The sequence below is a fragment of the Vombatus ursinus genome, unplaced genomic scaffold (genome assembly GCF_900497805.2).
Source record: "Vombatus ursinus unplaced genomic scaffold, bare-nosed wombat genome assembly UNPS02007284.1, whole genome shotgun sequence".
NCBI classification, from domain to species: Eukaryota; Metazoa; Chordata; class Mammalia; order Diprotodontia; family Vombatidae; genus Vombatus; species Vombatus ursinus.
The window spans coordinates 25815373-25830892 of record NW_020947062.1 but is presented as its reverse complement, the minus strand read 5'-3'; the positions used below and the strand labels follow the sequence as shown (position 1 = coordinate 25830892).

At 41.9% G+C, this 15520-nt stretch overlaps 1 protein-coding gene across 3 annotated transcripts in view; it reads left to right on the top strand.

Moving 5' to 3' along the window:
• Positions 1-15520, top strand: part of JAG2 (jagged canonical Notch ligand 2) — a 138901-nt gene that overhangs the window by 86092 nt on the left and 37289 nt on the right. For 2 of the 3 annotated variants that reach the window (XM_027849189.1, XM_027849191.1), the window contains 6 exons: positions 8349-8479; positions 9167-9286; positions 9776-9889; positions 11478-11591; positions 12216-12329; positions 13767-13813. In XM_027849189.1, the coding sequence (XP_027704990.1) occupies positions 8349-8479; positions 9167-9286; positions 9776-9889; positions 11478-11591; positions 12216-12329; positions 13767-13813 (640 nt within the window). The remainder of the gene's footprint in view (positions 1-8348; positions 8480-9166; positions 9287-9775; positions 9890-11477; positions 11592-12215; positions 12330-13766; positions 13814-15520) is intronic. The other variant, XM_027849190.1, reaches the window with a different exon arrangement.

Genomic DNA, 15520 nt, shown 5'->3' with positions numbered 1-15520 from the left:
GAAGATGCAGATTTCAGTTCAACTTAAGAAAGAAAAAAAACTTCCTAGCAATTTAAAGCTATCCAAAAGAAGAATGGACTTCTCAGGAAATTTGGGCTCCCCTTCTCCAGATACTGTAGGTGAAGGCTAGCTGTGACCATTTGCCTGGTTTGGAGTAGATGCTCTATAGTGCCTTATGATTCTGAGCTTCTGTGATGCTCTAGCTGTAACAGAACCTGGCCCTTTGACTCCTCAAGATGACAGTCAAACTTCTCTCACCATCATTGCTCCCCATCCCCATTTCAGGGGAAAGGGATCTGCTTAGCCATAGAGGAATCTGAAATCTCCAGCAGCTCAAACATGTCTGCAGTGTGCTCCAGGCCATGCAAAGAGAGACGTGAACAGAAAGTGTTCCTATATGGTGAGATTATCTCAAAATTGGTGAATTTGATTTTGTAGGAGAACTACAGTGGATATGCAGCATATGATCCTTGGCCCTTTATATGATGTTTTACAAAATAAATATTCTAAAGGATACTTTAATACTTACAAAGCTCTTATTTTACAGTAGTTTTAAGCGGTACTTAGTGCAGATATCCCCATTTTACAGCTGAGGAATCCAAGGCTCCAATAGGGGGAGTGACTTACTTGCCACTTGCCACGTACTGTGTTGGAAGTTGGGTTTGAACCCAATCCCAGGTATCTGGAATCTCAGGCCAGCATTCCTTCATATGGGGAAGATTGGGAGACGAAAGCACCAGTTGAGTCCTATAAGGAGAGAACAGATGGAGTCCACGTCAAGAGGGACAGATTTATTTCTTCCTTGTCTTACTGATCTTCAGGTACTGCCTGTGCCTCCCTCCTTCTCTCCTTCCTGATTGTTAAGAAGTATTTTCTTATATTGAGCTGAAACTTGTCTCTGCAAATTCAGGGATTATCATCTGGTACCATAGTTCCAGAAAGTGCAACCAACCACTCTATGTGTTGTTTCCCAGATTTGTCTTTCCATATGCTTCGTGCAAGGTACACTAGTGGTGAATGATAGAGGCAGTGAATTCTGGTACCCTGGGTTTCTGACAGTCCTCCCCAACACATCTTAGTAACCATCCTACTCCCATTGGTAGAGTAGAATGCAACAAAGAACTAACTGTCTTCGCTCTCTTTACCCTGTAGGATTTCCTTCTAGGGAAAGGGGCTTTTTCATTCATTCATACATTCAATAAACAATTATTAAGTGATTACTATTTGCCAGGCACTGTGCTAGGTGATGGAGATACAAAGATTAAAAATAGTTCTTCCTCCTTCGAGAAAAAGATTACCTTCTTTTGTTTCCTGGGACTGAATCCCTTATTTGGACACTGTGGGAGAAACCCTGAATGAGGAAATAGGAGCCCTAGCTTCTGCCTTCAAAACTATCTCTGTCACTTCTTTCCAAGCTTCAAGTTTACTCATCCGTACAGTGAGGGAAGTGATCTATGATTACTAAGATCCTTTGTAACACCAACATTCTAAAATCTGTAGTTAGAAAATATTTAAGGATAAAGGACAGCATTTTATCAAGCGAATATACCAATTACTAGACTTACATGTGCTTTTGAACCTGAATCAGGTGTTTGTTTTTAAAAAGGGGGGGAGGGGACTTCCATATAGGTTTATATTGAATGTTAAAGAGTAATGTAATAATAACAATGTTCTAGTTTTATAATTCAAGGCTCAGAGTCTGAGTCCCATCTCTGATCCTTATATCCTCTGTGACCATGGATAAGCCCCTTCCTCTAGCTGGGCCTTAGTTTTCTCATTTCTGCCATGAAGAGATTGCCCTAGAAGATCTCAGCCTATAGTTCTATGTGCTGTTCCCTCTGGGAAAAAAAACTGTGTCTGAATTGGCTCTGGCTGACCTTATGGGGGTGGGGGTGGGTGGGGGTGTGTGTGTGTGTGTGTGTGTGTGTGTAGGAGATTAGGGGGTAGGGAAATGGTGAAGAGTGATAGGAAATAGCATTTCCCAGGGCGCAATGAGGTGTTTGGCCCCCTCACACCTCTTAGGGCCTGTGCTAGGTTCTGAACACAGACATTTCAGCAGTGGACACTCCAGGCCTAAGCACTGGCTCTGAAATCATTCTCTTATTCTACTTTAGTGTACCTCTTTATTTGTAAAGAAAAAATAGGTTCCAGACTAATGCAACCTTTCTTGGCATTTTAAGCCAATAACCTTAAACCCAGTTATCGTTGTCTTGGCCAGCCCCACGCCATCCTGTGCATGTCACTGCAACATTGAATCATTTTTCCATTCATTTGGGCTATTTTTTACCATCCTTCCTGCCCCTCACCCTCCTTGGGCAAGTGATGCTCTGGCTGTCCTGGAGTGCCTTTAGCAGCCAAGCTTAAAGAGAGAACTGTGTACTGAACAAGGACATTATTTGCTTCTTTAGGATTATAGATTTAGACCTGGAAGGGACCTTAGAGGACATCTCTTCCTCCACTTTATAGATGAAGAAACTGAGTCCTAGAGAGACTGAACAACTTGACCAGAGTCTCAGTGGTGATACATAGCAGGGGCTGTGACTCTGTTACATCTCCATGCCTTTCCTGGTCAAGAAGGCACTACTTTTTCCTTATGCAGATATAAAGGGAGAAACTGAAGGCATTGTCCCATGTTGGCACCTCATCCAAGCTGAGTTTCTGATATAGTGGGAGAAAGCCCTGGATTTGGGCTCAGAGGAGCTAGGTTCAAATATTTGGTTACTTCCTTAGTGACCTAGCTAAGCCACTTCCCATTTGCTGAATCCTACTTTTCTCTCTGTATAATGAGGACAGGGAATTAGATTAAGTACCTTGCCAACTCCAAACCTTATTCAAGGACTAAAATAATTCAAAGCAAAGAGTGGTGGGCAAGGGTGAGCATATATATAGATAATAGCCTTGATCTATATCACATGATACACACAGTCCAAGATAACATGGGTTGGAATACAAGATAATTCATCTAGGAGTCCCAAACCTTCTCCTCCAGATATAAATGGGGAAAGAATGGTGGATAAAACATAAACATGGCAAAAAATGATTCAGAGGTCAGAGTTGAATACTAATGGAAACTAGATGGGGGGCTCAGGACAGGGAGGAACAGAGGGAGATGATGACTAATGTGAAAAGAGGATAGACAAAGTCAGGTGTTACCTTTCTACTAGAAGAATGAGTGAGAGTTGCAGTGAGAGAAATTTAAGTTTGATATAAGTAAAAACTTCCTAATAATCAAAAAGTAGAATGAGTGTCCTGAGGAGATTATGGGTTATGAAAGACAGAACTGGGATTCAGGAAAAGGCTGGAGCACTGCTTACTGGGTATGCTGTAGTCGGTATTCCTTTTGAGGTGTAGGTTGGACTGAAGATCTGCTGAGATCTCTTCCAACTCTCAAATTCAATGGATATTCCTGAGCTCTTGTGTGCCCAGCCTATCTTTTTATGGGAAAAGATAGAGGGATAAAATCAAGCCATGTCCTTAAGGATCTCAGAAGACAACTGAAACTGTTCCTGGCTTCAGAAAGTTTTCTGGTTTGCAGGAGATAGATGACAAATAGACCCTGGTTTTATCCTCTGAGATCTCACAGTCTGGGGCACTAAGAGGAGGGTAGGCCTGGCACTTAAGGAGTCCACAGTGTGGTTGGAATGGAGGGCCCGCTTTTAAAGACAAAGGATAGCATTTGTTCAAGGGATAGCTAATGTCATCAAGCACTAGAAATAGATGGTTACAGATAGTCAGTGCTTTCTGTGATTAGGAAGGGAAGAGATTAGGGAGGTTTAATCTGGGTTGACTTCTTGGGAGGGAGTAACACATGAGTTGGACCTCAAGTTTCTTGTTGTTGAGCCTTTTGAGAAAACATAGAAAGTATCTCTGGAAACAATTGAATTACTGTGAGGAATGTTCAGAGAAACAAAGGTGGTACAAGTAAAGGATTTCTCTAGGATCATTTTGTGTCTCTTGGAATCAGCCTCGGAATTGCCTCATGCAGAGATGGACTGTGACCATCAAATATGATGTCATAGTGGCATGGGCCTGTCACTAATAAGAACCTAGCACTAACCCTGACATTGACCTTGTCTTACAAGCATGAGCTTTGAATTCACTAAAAGCCTGGGAGATTGGGGCAGCTAGGTGGCACAGTGGGTAGAGCCTGGAGTCAGGAGGACTTGACTTCAAAATCCAGCCTCGGATACTTACTAGCTGTGTGATTCTGGGCAAGTCACTTATGTCTGGGACATGGCAGGAAGACCTGCAGGATGTTTGATCCATCTCTTTTCTTCCATAGTCCATTCTCTTCTCTCCTGTTAAGTGGAGTCTAACTTAAAAACAGTGGGATGAACTAAAAATCTTCAATGGTACATTTCACCACAGTGATGTGACAGTTATGAGAACGTCATGGGCAGCTTGCCACTTCGGAGATGGTTACATGTATAACTGGAAAAGATGTTCCAGTCCTGTAATGATGATGAGGGATAAGAGGTGCTAGATAGGCTTAGTGCCTTCATAGTTGGTTCCTTTAAAATTTTTTCATAAGCCATAATGGCTTCATATTTTCAGTTAAAAATTATTAGGAACCTAAACATCAACAGGAACATTTCAGTGTACAAAGAGAAGGTAAGAGTTGTAAACAGATAAAAGTGGATATTGAATTTAACACAATGGTAACAAAATTGCCTTGCTCATGTCCCATTCTCAACTTCTTTCTGCTTCTTTCTGTGTATTTTTAAAATATGTTTTGATATTTTTCTTTTTACATCACTGTCACTATCCACCAACACTCTCTCCCCTTCCAGTAGAATCCTTCCCTTGTAATTAATAAGTATAATTAAATAAAACAAATACACATATTGGCTTTATTTGAAAAAGTAGATTTCATTCTGTCTGTCTATCTCTTTGCCATACTTTATCAGTCTTCTGGAGTCATATGAGTCATTGCATTTTCTTTCGAAGTTGTTTTCCTTTACATTATTGTAGTTATATAAATTGCTCTTTGATGCTGCCCACTTCACTCTGATCAGTTCATACAAGTCTTCCCAGGTTGCTCTAAACCTATTCTTTTCATCATTTTTTACAGTGCAATATTATATTACATTCAGATGCTGTAATTTACACAGGCATTCCTTAGTTGATGAGCAGCCACTTTGCAGGTGTTTGCTACAGTAAATTCTGTAATATATTTCCCTCTTTCTTTGGCTTCTTGTGGTATATGTGAGTAGTAGTTGTATCACTGCTTCAAAAGGGTAGGTATAGCCAGTAAACTTTATTAAGTGTTTACTATGTGCCAGTCACTGTGCTAAGTGCTAGGGATACATATGTGAAAAAGAAAGACAATTCCTTACTTTAAGAGGCTTACAATCCTATGGGAAGAAGACCATGCACAAAGCCTGGCACGGAGGCTTAATAGAGAATTCCAAAGGAGTGCCGCCAGGTGGGATGTGAAAAGACAGCTGGCCTAGGTCTCTGCTTAAATGGAGGTTTTAGAGCTCATTTCTCTACCCTCCAATCAGAGGGTATTGTCCAAATTGCTTTCCAGAACGGCTGGAAAAATTCAGGCCTCTCATAGCCCCTCCAATAATTGTCATTTTCCTCTTTTGTTCTCTTTTCATTTGACATTTGACAATCTGATGAGTGTGAGATGAAGCCTCAAAATTGTTTTAATTTATTTTTCTCTATTGGTTATTTGGAGTGGTTTTTTTCCTACATGATTGTTGATAGCTTTCTTCTCTTCTTTTGAAAGTTCTATGTTCATGTTCTTACCATTTATCTATGAAGATTGGCTCTCTTTGTCCTATATATTTATATCAATTTCCTCTGTATCTTGGATAAAAGATCTTTATCAGAGAAATTTTCTGCAAGGAATTTTTTTCCCCATTTAACTGTCTGTCTGATTCCATCTACCTTGATTTTATCTGGGGGAAAGGAAGCCTTTCAGTTTTATCTACTTAAAATTCTCCAGTTTGTCTTTTATGATCCCCACTATGCTTTAAGTATTCTCCTATGCACAGTTGGAAAAGCTATTTCCTTTCTTCTCTGTTTCCTATGAAAAGACCCAGAGGACAATGTCTAGCATGTTGACTAGATGCTATCATTTCAGAAAAATTTGGTCAAGAATTGTACGAGAACAATCATCTTTTTTTATTATATTGTGTTATGGAAATGCTTGTTTTAGTTCATAACTTTAAATTTTACAATAATAAGAAAAGAAGGCTTGGATGGGTGGTGATCCATACTGTTAAGAAGAAACCCTATCAAAAGATCAAAGAAAAAAAAAATTTTTTAAATCAAAGTAGAAATGACTTTCTCCTAGCTAACTAGATTGGTAAGGGTATGATTAGAACCTCACGAACTGTCTCCATCTCTCTCTTTTCCGCAGGAATTAGATTGGTTTGATTTGGTTTCTCCAAACCAAGGGATTTGAGGAGAAATTGAGTTATTTAATGATTTCGATGGTATAGGGAATTCCCAGTGAGGAAATGTCTCTCACAATGCAAATTGCAACCTCTTCTGTGACTTAGAGTCTTAGAGCATGCTGAGTACCCCTGACCTGCCCAAAGTCATGGAGTTCTTCACAGTCCTCCTCTATACATTATGCTACCTGAATAATTAAATCTATTATTTCCTGGCAGCACAAACCAGATCCTGAGTTCCTTCTCCTTGGACAAGGAGACCAATTTTGAGGGGCAGGGAAGAAAGACTTTATTTATTATTAATACTTAAACAAAAAGTGGCTCTGAGTGGAATCCTGACATGCTGCCCAGTCTATAGACCCCACTTTCCCCCAGGAGGATGTAGTTCTCTTTTTGGGGGCTTTCCTATGCCTTAAGTAAGGACACCAGTGCCTGTCCTTCCAGATACTTTGTGGACAGAGTAGACTCGCTCCTAAAATAACTCTGAGGAAACTGACAAGACAGCTGTCCCTCTGACCCTCTCCATTTAGCCCTTCTCCCCACCTCAAAATAACTAGAGCCTGGCTATCCCATAGCTGCGGGGGCCAAGCTGTGACCGCTGCTTCCTGCCAGGCCTCTCGGATTCCACTCCCACAGCCTCCACTCCAGCCCAGGCCTTCATCTACTCTCACCTGGACTATAATAATAGACTCCTGACTAATTGGTCTCCTGATCTCCAGCTCCTTTCCCTCTAATTCATCCCACCTCCACTCTACCTAATACACAGGTCTGATCATGTTACTCCTTTACTTAAAAAAATTCAGTGGCTCCCTATTGCCTGCAGGATAGATAAACACTAGTTCTGATTTTTAAAGCTCCACTTCACCAGCTACTTTACACTAGTCCTCTTCCCCGGTGCCCTGTACCAGAGATGTCAAACTGGAGGCAGTTTGTGGTTTTCTAAGTCAGTTTGCAGACACAGCGATTAGTTGCTATTTGAGTGTGACACCATCCCTCTACACTTAGCCAGACTAGACCCATTTTGTCTCATTCTCTTCCTGCCTTCTTTCATCACCTGGTCTTTACTCACACCACCCTCCATAAGGAGAATTGATTCCTCACCCCCATCTCCATCTGTTGAGATTTTCCCCTTTCTTTAGGACCCAATCAAATGTAATATCTTCATTGAGCCATCTCTGATTTCCACCCTCTTTTGTCGTCCCCCCCCACACACACACTGCTCCTCTCATATCCCTTTGTCTCCACCTCACGTTTCTACTTATCACATTCTGCCTTGTATCAGAATTGTGTTTATACATATCTTTCTCCTTATGGCAATGTTAACTCCTTCAGTGTGTGGCCTACTTCATAGGTGTCTTTGTAGAGATATAGCAGAGCCAACATGGTGTCATAAAAAGCACATAAAAGAGCTGTACATTCAAACCTTGACTCGAATATTTCCCTGCTACATGTCCCATAAGCAACTGTTTTGAGATTTGGTTGCCTTTAAAACAGGGACAATAGGTTGCCTATAAAACAGGGACAATAATATTCTGCTTTCATCACAGAAATAGTACAAGCAAAGTGATTTGTAAAGTTTAACTTGCTAAACAAAAGTGAGCAGCATCATTTTTATGTTCAGTGCCTAGCCTCGTGACTTACACATAGTCGGATGCGTGACCTATCAACCGTCCATTGTAAAGATGAGAAAAGTCTGGCAAGGAACAGGAGGCAATAGCATCCCTGTTCCTTGTATTCTCCCTTCATTCTCCTGGCTGCTCTCAAGGAGTGAAAATGAGTACTCTTTACACATAGTTGTACTAGGGTGTATGTTCTGTCTTTGAGCCAAGTCCCAAAGGAGTATTTAGCACCTAGTTCAAGATGTATTTGGGTTGAATAGCATGTAAATGCCTTTGGCAGCTATATGACTGGGCACCTACTGACTTTTTTTCCCTCCTGTTTTAGGTGTCATTATGGCTGGCAGGGAAGGTTCTGTGATGAGTGTGTCACTTATCCTGGCTGTCTGCATGGGAGCTGTACAGAGCCTTGGAAATGTAACTGTGAGACCAACTGGGGAGGACTTCTTTGTGACAAAGGTACTTGCTGTTCAGTTCCAGCCTTGGCATGGAAGGAGGATGGGAACTCCTCTCTATGCAGTATGTGGAAGGGAAGAATAAAAGCAAATCAGATCTAAATGGATTTCAATGGACCTTTGCCATAGTGACTAGTAGAAATCAAGATGGAAAACAGGATCTGATAAAAAGGAGACTATTGATGTGAGGAAAACTTGGCCAACATTTAGTGCTGCCTAAAAATGGAATTAGCTGCCTCAGTAGGTAATGAGCTCCTCATCTCTATAGGTCTTCAGGCACAGGCTAGATGACCACTTACAGAGGGATTGGCTAGGGGCTTGAGGAGAGAGAGACTTCCTTTCTACTTTGTCAGACTCCTGTTGTCTCCTCTGGGATCCTGACAGGATCCCCAGCAGTGGGTTTGTGTTGAGGGCCAAGATTTTGTTGTTGTTGTTGTTGTTGTTGTTGTTTTGCTAGGGGTTAAGTGACTTTCCCAGGGTCACACAGCTAGTCAAGTGTCAAGTGTCTGAGGTCGGATTTGAACTCGGGTCCTCCTGACTCCAGGGCCGGTGTTCTGTCTACTGCATCACGTAGCTGCCCCGAGGACTGGGATTTGAGGAAGTGAGACTATTCTTGCCCAAGATCTGATAACACATAGGAGCTGTAACTTTGGAGACTGTGGGATATAAGTCTATCTCTCTATGTTTCTAGACCTGAACTACTGTGGAAACCACCATCCATGTACCAATGGAGGAACATGCATGAATGCAGAGCCAGACCAGTATCAATGTGCCTGCCCTGACGGATACTCAGGAAAGAACTGTGAGATCGGTATGAATGCTGGTGCCAAGGTGCCTTGGCTCCTTCCTGGCATCATTACAGCGAGGCCTCAAGGGACTCTTGGTTGCTTTTTTTTTTCCCTGCTGAGAAACTATTATCAGTGTGGCTCAGTAGAAAGATCTCTGAGCAGATACTCAGGAAACTTGGGATCCAGTCCCTATTTAGCCACCATCTCACTGTGTGAAGTAATAATGAAAGTCACTGTACTTTCCCAGGCTTTAATTTCCTCATCTGTAAAATGGGCATGGTAACCTTTATCCTGCCTCCTTCCTAGGGCAGTTGGGAGGATATAATAAGAAATGAAAACAATTGGTCTCTTTCCTGTAGAAACACATGCCCTGACCTCAACCATAGTAACTGGGAATGTGGTTGAGGTGAGGTAAAGGGAAGCATCAATTGGAGAATGGTGTCTTTTTCTCCTCTCTTGGCTTGGCATGTTACCACAGACAGTGGCTTACAGGAATTTTGTTTTTTCCCCAGTGGAGCATGCATGTGTGTCTAACCCCTGTGCCAATGGTGGCTCCTGCCACGAAGTCTCCTCGAGTTTTGAGTGCCACTGTCCCCCAGGGTGGAGTGGGCCCACCTGTGCCATTGGTAGGTACTTCACAGCTTATACATGGGGCCTTTTTTCCCCCCAGGGAATGGGTACAGGTAGTGGAAAGAATATCTAAGTAAATAGACTGTAATCCTCAACACTCAAAAGTGTTGATTGCTTGCCAGTATGAACAAGGGATATGCAGTCAGCTCGCATTCATTCATTCATGCATTTGTTTGTTCAGCAGTCACTTTAATAAGTTTTGACCTTTGTGCCAGACTGTGCCATGGGATGAAATGCTTAAGACAGGTTCCCTACCCTCAGGAAACTCACAATTTATGTGAGAATACAAGTCATATAATGAACAATATAAGGAAATATGGAAAATGCCCACATTTGCTGTAATAGGAAGGAGTTTGATGAGAAAAAAGTTGATGGGGAAAAAGAAAAAAAATGTGCTTGTTCCAGGAGATGGAAGTCATTCTTGGTCCTCCCAGCTGCTAGTGCCTTCTCTCTGAGATTAGCTTCCCTCTAGTCTTTATATTTATTGAATATACCTGTGTGTCTCTCTTATTAGTATATGAGCTCTTTGAAGACAGGGGCAAATGCTATTTTTATTTGCATCCCCAGCATTTAGCACAGTGCCTGGCACATGGTTAAATGTTTAATATATAAATTATTGTTCACTACCTGATTGTTGACTGAATACTAGGCTAAAGAGATTGAACTTCATAAGTCATTAAAGGATTTTGAGTAAAGGCGTAATATAACTAAACCTGTAAGCCAGATCTGGCAGAATGTGAATGAAGGATTGGAGGAAGGCAAGAGTAGGTGGGTAGTAAGAGGGTGGGGAGCCCCCTAAGGGGCTCGAGCAACAGAATAGTCTAGATTGGTGTTAAGGGAGGGGAATCAACAGCACCTGGTAACTGATTGGATACGGGTGAAGAGGAGGGAAGAGTAAAAAGGGGTTTCAAACATGGAGAACAAAGTAGTGCCAAGAATTGAAATAGTTAAGTTAGAAGAACAGGCTTAAGGGGAGAGACTTGAATATGTTGTGTATTAGATGGCAGTAGAACATTAAGGTGAAGATGTCTTGGAGGCCATTGGAAACACAGGTCTAGAGCTCAGAGTCTAGGTCAGGGCTGGATATCCAGATCTGGGAGGCTTCTGCATATGGAGATAGCTGAAGCAGTGGGAGTAAATTAGATTGTCCTGAGAGTAATTGTAGAAAAAGAAGAGAATAGACCAAGGACAGGACCTTGGGAAATACCAATGTCTACTGGATCCTCCTGGTATAGCTCTATGCTTAGCTACTCTAGAGGGAAAACAGAAGTCCTTCCCTTTAGGGAGCTGTTTAGCTTTCTTAGGGAGCTAAGATCAGGGCAGGGGTTCTACTGTGCTTGGTTTTGTAAGGGAAAAGAAGTGAGAGCATATAGATTCTTGAACCTTCATCTTTGTCTATTCTCAGCAATGCTCTTTTTCTGGAGGGAGGTTCCTAGAGATTCATCTTCTCCTTTCAGCTCTTGCCACTAGCACTGGGCCTTGGACTAGCAATGGGTCCTCAAGTAGTATCTCTGACTGATGGTCAAGATCTCTGCATATTCCCCAATTTCTGAATTTTTTCTCTTGCATGAATATTCTTTGCAGATATTGATGAGTGTGCATCCAACCCCTGTGCCCGCGGAGGCACCTGCATTGACCAGGTGAATGGCTTTGAGTGCATCTGCCCCCAGCAGTGGGTGGGCACAACGTGCCAGCTGGGTAAGAAGATGTTCTTGGGTCTTTGGGAAGTATGCTCAACCCAAGGGACACAGACCCTTGGCTGCTTCCACCTGCCTTACCCTCCAGGCACACTCACCTATTCACTTGACTCGCAATGCTCTCTGCCTGAGTCTCATCAGACCAAGGCTTTAGGCTTTGTGTGGCGTATCTTATGTACGTGTCCCTATTCTGTCCTTTCGGAGCCTCAGCTTCCCTTCTGACTCTCACCAGGGTTGGGGGGGGTAGTATTTAATTTTCCTGTGTTCAGTACAAGGATCTTAGGTGGTAGTGAGGGGATTGGCATGTGGGTGCCAGGCTGTCAGGTAGCCGGCACAGAAGGCAAAGCCGGAGCCTACGATTAACCAGTCCACGTGTTCCCTATCCCACTTTCCCCTCATCTGTCTCTTGTTCTGTCACCTTGTAGGGTCTGGTAGCCCAGACTAATTATCATGTGTCGTAATGTCACTGTCTCCTGTTTCTCATCCCTCTTCTCTTCTTTGCTCTTGCTTGCTGGATGTGGGGGCTCTGGTGGGTGTGCGGGAGCTGGTATTTTGCTTTGGTAGATGTGCAGGAGCCTGTGTCTGGTGGTATGAGCTTTATTCTCTTCTCTGTCTTTTTTCACAGACGCTAATGAATGTGAGGGGAAGCCCTGTCTTAATGCTTTTTCTTGCAAAAATCTGATTGGTGGATATTACTGTGACTGCATCCCAGGATGGAAAGGAGTGAATTGTCACATCAGTTAGTATTGCCTCTGAGGGGCCTGGGGGAGGAGTGGCCTCATTTCTTCAGAGGGCAAATGCCCTGTGGGTAAATGTCAGGACTGCAAGACATGGGAGAACCTGGGTTTGAATCCCTGATCTGTCACATGTATCCTTGTGACCTGGAATACTTCCTCCCTCAACCCCTCCTCCGACTTCTATTCCCCCATCTCTAAAATGAGGGAATTGAAGTAGATGAAGTTCTTTGATCCTGTAAATTGCTCAGCTAAATGAATGGAGAGGAAGCCCTTCAGGTTCTACTTGACTCTCTAGAGGCTCCTGGGAAGGAAGCATTAGCACTTCTTTTGCAGGAATGGGCCCTGATTGGTGAATAAACTGTACATTATTCATTTTCCTTAAGCCCTTCTGCTCTGACCTCAAGAAAGTCATCCAGACCCTTTTTGACCCTGTTGATAGTGTCAGCCTGGTTGTTCCCTTGAAATATATAGTATGTAGTCTTTCCTTGGCCCTAAAAGTCCCTTCTTCAGGTTCCTCCTGAAAAGTCCCTGGTTCTTCTATAGATTTATGATGTATCTATGTCTTTCCCCTCATCTTCTTGGTGACTTTCTAAACTGAGTGTCCTCCACATTTTTCCTTTCCCACAATATTATCTCTAATAATATCTTGAGCCAGAGGTACAAGTGAGTTAATAGTCTTAACATGACTGATCCAGTGCCTGCTGAAAGTCAGTGGAGATGCTTTTCATAGTAGGGTGACTGATTTAGAAGTCACCTAAGCATTCTGGGCCTCGGTTTCCTCATCTGCAAATGAATCAGTCATGATATTTTCACTTCCAACCTCACATGATTGGTGTGAAGAGAAAGTAAACCTTAAAGTGCTATGAAAATCATACAAGTTACTATTTTCGTGAGATGCACCATGGCTTAGTGGCTAGAGAATTGGCCTTAGAGTAGAGAAGATATGGGTTCAAGTCCTGCTACTGATATTTTATTGGCTGTGGAGTAAGTCACTTAGCCTCCCTTTCTTTGCCCTAGGCAACACTTTAAGACCCAGTTGTATTGTTAGAGAGTTTCCTTTTACCAGTGAGGTCACAGGTCCAGTCCAAAAATACATACACATACGTAACCATTATTTACACTAGGCCTGGACCTCTTCCCTGGATGCTTGCTCAGTATTCATGGATTTCTGAATCTCTCACCAGTATAGGAGGAGTTTGACCTAAATATATGTTCTTTGGTTTGAAAAAACCCTCATTTGTCTGTCTGTCCATCTGTCCCTCCCTTCCCCTTTTTCTCCCCCCCCTTCCCTATTTCCCTGCCCCTCCCCTCCCCCTTTCCTTCCTCTTCCTCCTCTTTTCCCTCTCCTTCCCCCCTACCTCTCCTTGTCTCTCTTCCCTTTCCCCCTCCTATCATCTATGTCTGGGAATAGATAGTAAAATTTGTGTTCTATTTCCTAGATATCAATGATTGCCGGGGGCAGTGTCAGAATGGAGGCACATGCAAGGTAACAATTTCTTTATTTCAATTCAGTAAGCACTTATGAAGTGCCTACTATGTGCCAGGTGTGTTAATCCAAAGTGTCAGCCTTTCTGTTTCTAGTAGATGCCAGCTTGTCTCAGAATGCAAGCCCTAGATGTTGGGCAGAAAGGAAAGTATGATTCAGAGTTGACTTGGGGCATATGTCCTTGCTTTGTTTTTTTTTAAACAAACTTTATTTGGCATTACTGTAACTATATTCACACCCCAATCTCCTTGCCCCTTTCCATAACACTCTCCTTTTTAACAAATAAGTATAGTCACATAAAACAAATTCTTACATTGATTCTATCTGAAAATGCATGGCTAATTCTGTACCTTTAATCCATAACATCTCTGTCAAGAGGTAAGCAGCATACTTTGTCATCTGTCCTCTGGAGTTAAGGTTAGTTATTGGATTAATCATAGTGCTTCAAGGTTGTTTTTCCTTACAATGTTATAGTCATTGTATAAATTGTTGTCTTGGTTCTGCTCACTTCAATTCTGCTTTAGTTCATACAAGTCTTCCCAAATTTCTCTGACTCTATTCCTTTCATCATTTTACAATAATATGACATTATTTATACCTTCATATACCATAATTTGTTCAGCCAGTCCCCAAATAGTGGGCACCCCCATAGTTTTCAACATCAGAAAGTGCTACTATAAATATTTTTTGTGTACTTGGGTTCTTTACCTCCTGTCTTTTATTTCTTTGGGTTATATACCTAGTAGTGGTAATGCTAAGTCAAAGGGTAGGCACAGTTTAATGACTTTTCAGGTATAGTTCCAAATTGCTTTCCAGAATGTCTAGACAACTCATACCTCTAACAGTGCATTAGTGTGTTTATCTTCCCATGGTGCCTCCAAAAATTGTCATTTTCCTTATTCGTCATATTTGCCAGTATGAGATATGTGAGTAGAACCTTGAGATGTTTTAATTTTCATTTTTCTTATTAGTTATTTGAAGTATTTTTTTCACATGTTGTTGATAACTTGGGTTTCTTCCCTTGAGAACTACCTATTCATATTCTTTGACCATTTATCTACTGGGGAATGGTTCTTGTTCTCACATATAGGGAAATAGTTCCCTAATATAACTTTATCAGAGAAACATGCTGCAAGGATTTTTTCCCCCAGGTAACTGTTTCTCTTCTAATTCTAACTGTTTATTTTGCTTGTGCAAAAGCTTTTCAATTTTATAATCAAAATTTTCCATTAAACTTTTAATCCATTCATTTTGCTCCTTCAGAGGCATTTTCTTGAACCATAAGGTTTGAAGCCTTAGGGCTGATAGAAAGTTTTTCTGTGATCCACAAAGCCCACATTCTTCAGCCAAACAGTCAGTATTTACTGATTGATGGCTATCAGAGCAGCCCTGTGCTTGGCATTCTGGAGGTCAGAGAGGTGCAAAGATGGATGAGACATATTCTTTTCTTTTCTTCATGAGCCAGCTTCCTAGGAATCATTCGGCTTTCCTGATTATTGGATTTATTCAGAGAAATTGGTTTCGAATCATGGCCTTCCCAGCTACGTCTATAACGTTGAGCAAGTTACTTCGAATATCTGGACCTGAGTTTCCTCCTCTGTAAAATGATGGGGTTGGACTTGATCAAATCCTTTCTGGCACTAAATCCTGGGAGCTGGGTTCTATCATCCTTCTGAGGCCCAGTTTTTTTCTCATCTACAAAATGTC